At 36.4% G+C, this 13,815-nt stretch overlaps 1 protein-coding gene across 4 annotated transcripts in view; it reads right to left on the bottom strand.

The window, feature by feature from the left end:
* The window catches only part of LOC133103452 (S-adenosyl-L-methionine-dependent tRNA 4-demethylwyosine synthase TYW1), a 216,153-nt gene that overhangs the window by 82,687 nt on the left and 119,651 nt on the right, over positions 1-13,815 (bottom strand). For all 4 annotated transcript variants that reach the window (XM_061208851.1, XM_061208852.1, XM_061208850.1 and 1 more), the window contains one exon: positions 2,568-2,678. In XM_061208851.1, coding sequence (XP_061064834.1) covers positions 2,568-2,678 — 111 coding nt within the window. The remainder of the gene's footprint in view (positions 1-2,567; positions 2,679-13,815) is intronic.

Below are 13,815 nucleotides of genomic sequence, written 5' to 3'. Positions count from 1 at the left end.
CATCTCATGCTGATGACTTCCAAATCATTACTGCCAGGCCTGTCTTATCCCCAGAACGCCAGGCTTATAGAACCTGTGGCTTATTTGAACCTACACTTTGAACCTACACTTGGATTATTTAAAAGCTATCTCAAAGTATTAAGGTCAACACAGAACTCATGCAATTACTCCCTGAATTTGCCTCCCTTCTCCACTGGTCTTTTCCATCTCAGCAAACTGTTCCACATCCACACGATTGCTTAAGCCAAAAACCCAGGTGCTATTCTTGATTCTTTTTGTTCTTTCATACCCTACATGTCATCTAACAACAAGTTCTGTTGGATCTACTCCCAAAATGTATCACAAATGCACCCAGTCCTCTCCAATGACCTTCCCCACGCCATCACATCTCTTGCTCGGCAAAAGTTTTGTTACCGGTCTACCTACTTCTACTACTGCCCTCTATAATCCACTCATGGCAACGGCAGGGTGATCTTTCAAAATCATAAATCAGATCATATCACTCTCCAGTTTAAAACCCTTTCCTAGCACACCTAGTATTAAAAAAAGCTTATCATTAAACTTAGTACAAAATCTGATTCTCTTATCCATGCATGAAAGGCCTAACAAAATCTGGCCCCAGCCCACCACTCCGATTCATCTTGTACCACAGCCAACTCCAACTACCCCACGGAGATCATGTAGGACCTCTGTGGACCAGCTGTGCCATCTGCCCAGAATGCTCTGACCCCAAGCCTTTGCATATTGTGCTGCTTCTTACTATTCAGGTATCAGTTTTTAAAAGAGTCATCTCCTCAGAAAAGCCTTCTTGCTTTTGAAATCTAAAGCAGCCAACCACAATATCTAGCAAAACAGCATATGCCTTTACCCTCTGACACATCAATCCACTTACAGGTATCTATCCCAAAGAAACACTGGTAAAAACATGACAGTGACAACCAGACATTAAATGGCTCCTGCTGGAAGCATACACTACCACCAATGAAATAATCTTAAAATGCAAACATTCACACATACACACACACACACACACACACACACACACACACACACAAATCTGATCAATCTTCTTTTGATCTAACTACCAATCCATGGGAAATCTAAGGGGCAGAGCAACATGCAATCACCAAAATCTAAAATATAAATATGGGGAACTAACCAGGGTAAATGATCCATTTTTTCCAACAAAATAAATTACAAGGGGGAAAAAAAACACATGGAAGAGGAACTAATAGATTAAAAGAAATTTAAGAGAGAAATAATCCAATTCTGACCCTTATTTGGATCCAGATTAAAAAATACTTTAGACAATTGGTTTAAGAAGATGTGGTATATATACACAATGGAATATTACTCAGCCATAGAAAATAATGAAATATTACCATTTGCAGTAACATGGATGGACCTAGAGATTATCATACTAAGTGAAATAAGTCAGAAAGAGAAAGGGAAATATTATATGATATCATTTATGTGAGGAATCTAAAAATGAGTACAAATGAATCTACATACAAAATAGAAACAGACTCACAGACGTAGAAAACAAACTTACAGTTACCAAAGGGGAAAGGGAGGAGGGGAAGAATAAATCAGGAGTATTGGATTAACAGATAAACACTACTGTACATAAAATAAACAACAAGGATTTACTGTATAGCACAGGGAACTATATTCAACATCTTATAATAACCTATAATGGAAAATAACCTGAAAAACTATATATATATATGTGTGTGTGTGTGTGTGTGTGTGTAAATAAATAAATAAATAAATAAATAAATATATATATATATATATATATATATATATATATATATATATATATATAAAACTGAATTACTTCGCTGTATACCTGAAACTAACACAATATTGTATATCAACTCTACTTCAATTTAAAAAAATACTGTTAAAATAACTGGTCAAGTTGAAACCTTATATGTTCCAATATATGAGATTATTGTTAGAACTGTTTAGTAAGAACAGTATTCTGAATAAGTGTTTAACGTGAGTGCATATCTTTTAGAAATACATACTAAAACAGTTATGGATGAATGGCATTAACGTGGGGATTTGCTTCACAGGTAAGGGCAGGAAAATGGGTAGGAGTACAGTTGAAACACGAGCTAGTAATTTTTGAAGCTGGGTAATGGATGGATGGGGTTCATTACATCAGTCTCTCTACTTCTCTATATATTTGAAGTTTCCCATAGTAAAAATGTAGTTAAAAGCCAACCAATTACTCACTACACTATAACAGTATTTTATTTCTCAGCATATTAAAGTTACTATGTAGTGAGCAGTACATTCATTTTCTGTTGACGGTCTACCTCTCACTAAAATATAAGCTTTTTATACGTGAGAGCAAATGCTTAGTCTTTACTGCTCTTATCTCCAATACCTTGCTCTTATCTCCAATACCTAGAACAGTGCCAGGAATCTTGATTAATACTTCTGACTGAATAAATAAAACATCCGGGACCTCCTGCGGAATTTTAGAAGATTGTAATTCCACCGTGGCCAACAAAGCATAATGTGAACGTGCCCAACACTAGCCGGCAGGGGCTTACCTTCACCTCGATGAAGTCAGGGTTCCCCAGGGACACCAGCTTGGCATAGGCCTGGAGCTCATCCACGTTCCATGCTTTCACTAGAGTCAGCCTATAGACAGTACGTTGTTGCTAAAACAGAGGAAAACACAACTTTGTTTTTATCACCCAGGAAGATTTTCAAATTTCTTAAACCCATAGGTGAAACCTGGCATGAACTTCTATAAATTGAAGTTGCATTTTGTAGAAAGATGAAAAAAATGTAAACAATGTCATAAGACTCCCAGAAGCCTTATAAAGGCACAGATATTGGTATATTTTTCTTCTCTCACTTACAGTATCGAACACTAGATAAGACACCCAAAAGTTTCTTAACAAATACACTGAATTCCATTTAGTTAGAAATAGTAAATTGACCAAACAGTTTTAGATTCGTGAAAATTAATTCACATAACCTTCAAGCTTTCAGGTATCAATTGCTCAAAGTTATTTACAGTAAGAATTTCTAATCACTCTTGTCCTCTTTCCTGCTTCCTCATTATTTAATGATCTCTACTTGGCAGAAAAGGCATGTTGATGAACTGTCAACGTTGCCATTTGTTTACCATGTAACCAAAAGAGGTACTGATATTCTGAAAAGCCATTAGACAACAGTCATACAAGCCTTTAAAAACTTTATACCTTTGACTTTGTAGCTCCCTTCCAGGACCCTAGACAAATTACTAAAAGTTCAAAGACTTATTCAAACATCTCAAAACAACACGATTAATGATAGTTTAAAATCTACAACAAGAGTGGGGGCAGAACCTGTGACTTGCCTATAACCAATAGAATATGGCAAAGATGATGTGGCACCTGTAGTTATGTGCACATGATTACATCCATCTGTAGCAAGTTCCTGGGTAGTATCCATGCTGCTAAACCTCAAACCATGCTTTAAGTAGCAAGGCTCAAAATACTCAAGAGAAAAACAAAGTGAAGTAAGACGTGAACAAAATGATACCAATCTCTCTCTACATGCACCCCAGTGTTCACAGCAGCATTATTTACAATTGCCAAGATATGAAAGCAACCTAAATGTCCACCAACAGATGAACGGATAAAGATGTGGTATATATATACACAATGGAATACTACTCAGCCATAAAAAAGAATGAAATTTTGCCATTTGCAACAACATGGTTGGACTTGGAGGGCATTATGCTAAGTGAAATAAGTCAGACAGAGAAAGACAAATACTGTATGATATCACTTATATGTGGAATATAAAAAATAGAACAAACTAGTGAATATAACAAAAAAGAGACTCAGATATAGAGAACAAATTAGTAGTTACCAATGGGGAGAGGGGAGGGGGGAGAGGCAAGATAGGGGTAGGGGATTAAGAAGTAGAAACTATTATGTATAAAATAAGCTACAAGGATATATTGTACAACACAGGGAATATAGCCAATATTTTATAATAACTATAAATGGAGTATAACCTTTAAAATTTGTGAATCACTATATTGTACACCTGAAACATATAATATTGTACATCAACTATACTTTAATTAAAAAGAATGCCAATCTCTCTACTTTTGCTCATGTCTGAAGATAACCAAGGGATGAACAGTATTAGGCAGCCATATCAGAAAATGTACTCAAAACTTATTTTTAAAATGCAGTGTAGGGGCTTCCCTGGTGGCGCAGTGGTTGAGAGTCTGCCTGCCAATGCAGGGGACATGGGTTCGGGCCCTCGTCTGGGAGGATCCCACATGCCGCGGAGCAACTGGGCCCGTGAGCCACAATTACTGAGCCTGCGCGTCTGGAGCCTGTGCTCCGCAACAAGAGAGGCCGCGATGGTGAGAGGCCCGCGCACCGCGATGAAGAGTGGCCCCCGCTTGCCGCAACTAGAGAAAGCCCTCGCACAGAAACGAAGACCCAACACAGCCATGAATAAATAAATAAATAAATAATTTAAAAAAAAATGCAGTGTATAATGCACGAAAAGACAGAAATCTTCCAGATTCCCTTCACATAGCTAGAATTCATCCAATGCCAAAACCTAACAAAAATGGTAGAGACGTGCAAGCCAATCTCACTTGTACTTAATCTTACAGAAATTTTAGCAAATGAAATTCAGCATTATGTTAAAAATTCTAGAAATGCAAAGATGATTCAATATTAGACTATATATTAATACAATTCATCACGTTAATAGCTCAACACAGAAAAGTTATACAATCATCTTATAGACACACAAAGACATTTCATATCATTTAAAGCCCATCCTTGATTTTAAAACAAAACAGAATGAACAACTGAAAAACCATTTGGTAAACTCAAAAATTAAAAAACACATCCTTAACATAAAGAAAACACTCTCCAGTCAATAGTCCATGTCATTCTTAGAGATGTAAAAAATAGAGGCATTTCTATTTAATCAGAATAACAGCAGAATGTCCACTCTATTATTTTTATAAACACTTCCCTGAAAGTTAAAATCAAAGCAATAAGGCAAGAACAAGAGTAAGTGGACAGTATACAAAAAACAATTACTTGCAAATGATATAGCTGGCTTCTTGGAAAATCAACTAAAAATCAGATTAAGTAAAATTGGCCAGTTACCAAATAAAAATAGAAAAATGAGCAGCTTTCCTAGCATAGAGCAGTGGGGTGAATGTGGACTCTGAGGCCAAACTGAATCCCAGATCACATACTAGCCATCTTTAACTCTGTCTCAGTTTCTACCTGTGCAAAATGGGAGTTTACACAGGATTAAAAGTGTCCATCTACATAACACTTAGAACCATGTTGGCAGCAGTAAGTCATACTAAGTATTAGCTATTATATGCCATATGTATGGTACATATATACTATATGTACAATTACAAAATGCAAGGCAAAGAAAATTCTACTTCAACTCTAAAATACATCTATAAAATACTTGATGATTATTTATGAAATAACATGGACAGTGAAAAAAGTAAATATTTCTGAGACCATAAAAAACTAGCCTACATGGACAGCCATGATAGATTTCTAAATATAATGTAATTCCAATGGGAGTTTAAAATTCCTTTCAACAAATAAACTGGAAATGATACCAACAATAACAATAGCAAGAGTTAGCAATGAGTCAGCCCTTACTATGTGCCAGCTGTTGTTGTGTTTAACATCTTAGCAAAGATTCCAATATTTGTCTCATCTTTGCAACAAATCTTACAAAATAGGTTTATTAGCTTCACATTACAGATATGAAATTGAGGCTTAGTGCTGCTAAATGAATTTCCCAAAGTTACACAGTTGGAAAGCAGCAAAGCTGGGATATGAACCCAAGCAGAATGAATCCAGGGCAGACTCTATCTCTCGTTGCTTAACCTTTTCAAATTGTGAAATAAATCATACAAAGAGAAACATACATAAAACACGAATGGACAGCCCAAGGGATTAACACAAAGAAAATATCCATCACCCAGTCACCATCGATTGCCTTCACCCCAAAGCTATCTAATATCCTGACTTCAACATTAAAGTTTAGATTTTTGCCTGTGTTTGAAATTTATATACATGGAACCATATACTTTTTTGCATCTTGCTTCTGTCATACAACACTGTGTTTATAAAGTTCATCCATGTTGCTGCATGTTGAGATTTGTTCATTTTCTTTGTTATCTAATATTCCATTATATAAATATACAATAATTTATTCAACCGTTCCCCCATTGATAGACATCTGGATTATTTCCAGTTTTTAGTTATTATAAAATGCTGTTATCTCTCGTAACACTAGAGTTTAGTTCTTCCTGCTTTAGGGAATTTTATGAAATGCTATTATGACATGTATTCGTCTATGTCTGGCTTCTTTCACTGGAATTCTTTCACTGAATTTGATGGTGACTTTAGCTTTGGATATATTTTTGCTGCTGTTTAGTACTCCAGTATATGAAAATACTTACATTAGTGAAAGTTGTTGGTTGGTTTGTTTTTTTCCCCAGTCTGGGTCTCTTACAAAATAGCATTGCTATGACTGCTACTGTACCTGACTCCCGATGGATTTTTCTTGAATGTTCCTAAGAGTGGAAATGCTGGATCACAGGATGTGCAGATACTGCTAAATTGGTTTCCAAAGTCATTTCACCATACTTCCACCTGCAGTGGATCAGAGTTCCAGCTGCTTCTCTTCTTCAACAACACTTGTTGTTAGTCTTTTAAACTTTAGCCATTCCTGCACTGTCTTATTTTGTATTTGCCCATTTACTGATGAAGTTGAGTATGTTTTTGGCCATTTTGATCTCTACTTTTGTGAAGTACTTGTTCAAATGTTTTGAACATTTCTTTATCGGGATAGCTGTCTTTTTACTACTGGGTTTTTCAAATTCTTTATATATTCTGGCTGTAAGAATGCTGTTATAATTGTATTAGAAATATTTTCATCTACTTTATGGCTTTCCTTTCTGATTTCTTCATATCTTTTGATCAACAGATATAACTAATTTTAGTACATGTTCCTTTTATCTATAGCCTACTAATGTTCAGATTGTTAAGGACAAAGAAAAGCACTATGGGGTTACTAAAAAAGAAATGTCATTAGATTTTATTTCAAATTATCAAATTCACATTCTGGGTTTCACTGTGTCTGTAGGGAGCCTGCTCGATGGGATGGTTTTGGAGACTTTAAAGTCTGTTTAAAATTAGTTAAAGCAGTTCCTAAAGTCTATAGAAGAAAGTTGTGTTATACTCCAGTCAGATCAGATTAAAACAAAAACTGAGGACTTCCCTGGTGGCACAGTGGTTAAGAACGCGCCTGCCAATGCAGGGGACACGGGTTCGAGCCCTGGTCCGGGAAGACCCCACATGCCACAGAGCAACTAAGCCTGTGCGCCACAGCTACTGAGCCTGCGCTCCAGAGCTCGCAAGCCACAACTACTGAGCCCGCGTGCTGCAACTACTGAAGCCTGTGCGCCTAGAGCTCGTGCTCCGCAACAAGAGAAGCCACCGCAAGGAGAAGCCCGCGCACTGCAACGAAGAGTAGCCCCTGCTCGCCACAACTAGAGAAAGCCTGCGCGCAGCAACGAGGACCCAACACAGCCAAAAATAAATAAATAAATTTATTAAAAAAAAACAAAAACAAAAACTGAGTACAGATGTTGCTTGAGAGGTGAGAGCTGGAATTTCCTTTGCAAAGGACATACTTAACACTTTATTTTATCCTTCTTTTAGATTAAAAAAAAGAAAAAAAATTGGAGTACAAACTGGATTGTATTGTAGTAATTTAATTTGAATAAAACCTATTTTTTTCCCCAGTTTGGGGATTTAGTTAGTAATTTTAATTTGCATAGGTTCTGGTCAGTTATTACTGCAGGATTTTCTGAATGTGGCATATTATCTAGTAGGGACAGGGTTTGTGTAATACTACGGAATACAAAAATGAAGATGAAAGTATCCAATTCAGGCAAAAAGTTTAGCTACTTTCTGTTCAGGCTACAATGTGATTTGTAAAATGTCACAGTGAGATTTGTAAAAAAGTGTCAAGTAGCTGGCATGTTATAATTTCATGTATTTTCTGTTTAATTTGAGAGTCTAGGACTTTTTTCCCCCAGTGGTAGTAACAAACACAATAAAATGGGAGGGAGGAGTGGATCTGAAAGTAACATCACAACCAATGTGCAGCTAGGCTATGCAGCAAGAAACCTAGACGTTAACCTCTAGAATTCAGACCAGATCTTTGTGACAGAGTTTAAATTTGGGTTTTAACTTACGTTTGTTTCTTAGAGGGAAGCAATACATGGACTGAAAATATTGGGTTGGCCAAAAAGTTCTTTCGGGGTGGTACGGAAGAACCTGAACGAACTTTTTGGCCAACCCAATACATGGAGTGAAAATTGAGGTCAAAATTCCAAAGGTAAATGCTAAATGCTTATCAAAAGGAAGTGAGGGAAAAAAGGATTAAGTACAAAGTAGAAAAGGTCTGAGTAGTTAGGAAGGAGGAGAGAAAAGAGGAAAAAAGTATAAGATGAGGAAAAGAGTACATAGTAGCAATTAAGCTACTGGGCTCTGGAGTCAGCTGTGTGAGCTTAGGCATGCTCTCTGTGCCTCTGTAAAATAGGAAGAGTAATAGTATCTATATCTCATAGTATTGCTGTAAAATTAAAAGAACTAAAACAAATAAAGAACTTAGAACACAGCCTTAGAAAACTTTGAATAAATTTCAGCTACCATCATCACCACCACCACCAGCAGTTACACAGATTCATTCATTTGTTCACACAGATATCAATTCAACCAACAGTCACCAGGTCTCGCTGTACACCAGGTATAATACTAGATGCTAGAGATACAGCAGTGAACAAGCAACCAAAGTACCGACTGTTGTATAATCTACATTTTATTCTAGTAAACGAACAAAACCAAAGTCAGAAAAGAAATTAGCAGCAATGGTTAATACCAAAAGAGGAGAGGAACCAGGAAACCAGCAAGGTTAAGACTCCACCACTCCTGCCTGGCTCCTCAAAGGGAAGGAAATCCAAAAAGGAGGGGATATATGTATACATATGGCTGATTCACTTTGCTGTACAGCAGAAACTAACACAACACTGTAAAGCAACTATATCCCAATTAAAAAACAAACAAACAAATTGAATGCTGACCAAGTCATATCATGCTTGTCAAAAAATTAATTCTAAACTCTTTAAAACAAACAAAAAAACCTTAAAATTGAAACAATCCCTCACTGATGACCATTGTTTCTAAAAGCAAAGGAATATGTATTGCCTCTACTAGAAATTGGGCAATGAATCTTTCAAAGTCCTTAGAAAACATACTTATTCTTAAAATGGCTTTAATTAACTACATTTTTTACTGTTCATGGGAGACAAAACAAAATGTGTCAATCTGATATGTCAAATAAGCAAAGAATTAGAAAATAAATTCAAAGATATAATTCATGATGCACCCAAATGAAGTATTCTTTATAATCAAAGAAGACAAGCAGGAAAACTATTATAGAATTACTTCCAAAATAAACTAAGTAACCAACCAAATTAAACTGTAATGAATAACTGAAAATGTAGATCAAAGAAAGAGGGCAAAGACAATGTTATAAGACTCAGTGAAGAAAATCCAACCCAACAGGAAAAGAAATCATAGAAGGAAACACATCAAGCCATTAATAGTGCTTACTTCTGAGGATGAGAAGTAAGAGAAGGGTTGTAGGTTTATTATTTACATTTCTCTTTAAAGACCTGTAGAACACCATGAAATGTTCAACATGTGCATTATGAAAATCTCAGAAGGAGAGGAGAGAGAAAATGGCAAAAAATAATATTTGAAAACAAAATGGCCAAAACTTCCAAAATCTGATGAAAAACATGAGTCTACACATTGAAGAAGCTCAACAAACTTCAAGTAGGATAAACTCAAAGAGATGCACACTGAGATATATTATAATCAAACTGTCAAAAGACAAAGAGAATCTTGAAAGCAGCAAAAGAGAAGTGACTTGTCATGTACAGGAATCCTTGATAAGATCAGAGCCTATTTCTCACCATCAACCATAATAGTCAGGAGACAGTGGGATGACATATTTAAATTGCTGAAAGAAAAAAACTATCAACCAAGAATTCTACATCTGGTAAAACTATACTTCAAAAATAAAGGAGAGGGACTTCCCCGGTGGCACAGTGGTTAAGAATCCACCTGCCAATGCAGGGGACACGGGTTTGAGCCCTGGTTGGGGAAGATCCCACACGCTGCGGAGCAACTAAGCCTGTGCGCCACAACTACTGAGCCTGCGCTCTAGAGCCCGCGAGCCACAACTACTGAGCCCATGTGCTACAACTACTGAAGCCCGCGCTCCACAACAAGAGAAGCCACCGCAATGAGAAGCCCGCGCACCGCAACAAAGAATAGCCCCCGCTCGCCGCAACTAGAGAAAGCCCACGCGCAGCAACAAAGACCCAATGCAGCAATAAATAAATAAATAAATGAAGTCATTTCCAGATAAACAAAAGCTCGGGGAGTTCATCATTAGCAGAACTGCCACAGAAGAAATGCTAAAGGGAATGCTTCAGGATGACATGAAAGGACACCAGACAGCAACCTGAAACCATGAGTAAAGAACTGGGATAAAGGTAACTAAATAGGTAAATATGAAAGCCAGTATTGTTCTATTTTTGGTTTCTAATTCCTTTTTTTGTTCCTATGTGATTTAAAACACATATACCTAAAACAATAATTATAAATCTATGTTAATGGGCATGCAATGTATAAAATGTAATCTGTGAAATTAACAACATAAGGAGGAAGATAGAAAATGAGGGGCTTAAAAAAAAAAACATAAGCTTTTGTACAGCAAAAGAAACCATAAACAAACCAAAATGAAAATCAAAACTACAATGAGGGGCTTCCCTGGTGGCGCAGTGGTTGAGAATCTGCCTGCTAATGCAGGGGACACGGGTTCGAGCCCTGGTCTGGGAAGATCCCACATGCCGCAGAGCAACTAGGCCCGTGAGCCACAACTACTGAGCCTGCGCGTCTGGAGCCTGTGCTCCACAACAAGAGAGGCCACGATAGTGAGAGGCCCGCGCACCGCAATTAAGAGTGGCCCCCGCTTGCCGCAATTAGAGGAAGCCCTCACACAGAAACGAAGACCCAACACAGGCAAAAAAATAAATAAATAAATAAATAAATAAATAAACATTAAAAAAAAAAAAAACTACAATGAGGTATCACCTCACGCTGGTCAGAATGGCCATCATCAGAAGGTCTACAAATATTAAATGCTAGAGAGGGTGTGGAGAAAAGGGAACCCTTCCACACTGCTGATGGGAATGTAAATTGGTGCAGCCACTGTGGAGAACAGTATGGAGTTTCCTTTAAAAACTAAAAATAGAGTGACCATATGATCCAGCAATCCCACTCCTGGGCATATATCTGGGAAGGATGAAAACTCTAATTCGAAAAGATACATGCACACCAATGTTCATAGTAGCAGTATTCACAATAGCCAAGACATGGAAGCAACCTAAATGTCCATCAATAGATGAATGGATAAAGAAGATGTGGTATCCATCTTATTGGATGGATGGCATCCATAAAATGGAATATTACTAAGCCATAAAAAAGAATGAAATACTGCCATTTGCAGCAACATGGATGGACCTAGAGATTATCATACTAAGTGAAGTCAGTCAGACAAAGAAAGACAAATATATGATATCACTTACATGTGGAATCAAAAAATGTAATACAAATCAATTTATTTACAAAACAGAAGCAGACTCACAGACATAGAAAACAAACTTATGGTTACTAAAGGGGAAAGGGGAGGGGGAGGGATAAATTAGGAGTATGGGATTAAAAGATATAAACTACTACATATAAAATAGATAAGCAACAAGGATATATTTTATAGCCATTATCTTGTAATAACTTATAACGGAGTATAATCTACCAAAATACTGAATGACTCTGCTGTAAAACTAGAAAATCAACTATACTTCAATATAAAAATCCTATGAAAAAATTTAAAAATATACGCAAAGTGCTGGGAGGAGGCATTCCATTTTTAATATGTTCTTATGTGTTAAATACACAAGTATTTGTGGATAAAATGATACTATTTATCTGATTTGAAATATTCCAATGCTTCCCCACCCCCAAAATTGGGAAGACAGATGAAACATGAAATGTAAAATGCTGATAACTGTCAAAGCTAAGATCATGCTTACACAGGAATTCCCTCCATTATTCTCTTTTCTCTTTAATGTTTTAAAAATCCATAATAAAAAAGTTTAAAAATATGCAGTTATGAGTTAGAATTCTGTCACTTCTAATTAGGCAGCTTTCAGTGTTACACATTCTGGATGAGGTTATTACATCCGAGGACTACAGCTCTTAATTTCAACAATTTATCTTGACAGTTGCAATTCAAGACGAACTCGAGTTGAGGCTGTGTCAAAACAAGAAAAAATGGTCTCCTAAAATATGGTTCTGAGTTACTAGTAATCAAAGAAATGCAAATTGAAGCAGTAATGAGGTACCATTTTGGCTTATCAGATTGGCAAAGATATTTTTAAATAGCAATATTCAATACTGCCTAGAGTACAGCAAGACAGACACTCATTCACTGATGGTAAAAGCATAATTCAGTACAAACATTTTGGGAAGTACATGGCAACATGATTAAAGAATCTGAAAAGTATCCAAATATGTTGATCCAATAATTGCATTTCTAAAGATTTTAAGCCTTTGGAAATGATAAAATTTGTGGACAAATACTGATGAATAAGAATGTTCATTCCAGCTTTATTTATAATAATGAGATATTATAAATATGTCAATCCCAAGAAATAGCTATACGTTCAATCCCAAGAAATAGCTAGATGATTTATGATCCAGCTACTTAACTAACACTAAAGATGATTATTTCAGAACAGCGGTTATGAATTCTAACACGGCGGAGAAACACACTCTTAACAATAAGAGAGCCCAATGCAGATGTGATTCTCAGAAAGGGGAAGGAAGGGGGTGGGAGACCTGTTTTTTTCTACACCCTTGCTCCCACTGAGAATAATTGTTTTAAAAGAATGTTTAATAATGAGGGGTAATTTTTATGTAATAGCATTGAATTTTTAAAAAGCTAAAAACAAAACTGTACACATACCATAGTATTAATGACATAAATACATATACACAAAGGAAACACAAAAGGCTGGGAAGGAAATACAAGAAAAGTTGTGGGGTCAGAAAACCTGTACGCACACGCGCGCACGCACACACACACACACACACAATTTTTTTATAGTACTGACTCTTGAGATGAGAATGGATCAGTTTAACAGTTTCTTGATACGCCTGATCTCAACTATCTTTAAACAGATGCCTTAAACAAAATTCTCCTGCTCAAAGACCAGAAATCTGGTAAAGGAAGTAGAAAAAGATTTGTCTTGATATGACAGGGCCTCCCTGGTGGCGCAGTGGTAAAAAAAAAAGTAAAAAAATAAAAATAAAAATAAAAAAAAAATAAAAAAAAATAAAAAAAAAAAAGATTTGTCTTAGGTTCAGCAGAACCTCAGAAGACCGTGCAAATCAACTTGAATATGAGACAGAGTGTGGCCAGAGTTTGAAGAGTCATGGACCTCTATGTTACCTATAATAGCAAAAAGAAAAGAAGGGCTTGACATCCTCCTGGTAACGTGGTTAATACCCAAGAAGATGTTGCTTGTGTGAAGGAGTAGGAGGAGGGTGAGATCACACATATTTTTAAAAATTTTATATATACATG

This window comes from Eubalaena glacialis, chromosome 13 (assembly GCF_028564815.1).
Source record: "Eubalaena glacialis isolate mEubGla1 chromosome 13, mEubGla1.1.hap2.+ XY, whole genome shotgun sequence".
NCBI classification, from domain to species: domain Eukaryota; kingdom Metazoa; phylum Chordata; class Mammalia; order Artiodactyla; family Balaenidae; genus Eubalaena; species Eubalaena glacialis.
Note: the sequence above shows the minus strand (reverse complement) of the source record. Positions and strands in the feature narration are given on the sequence as shown.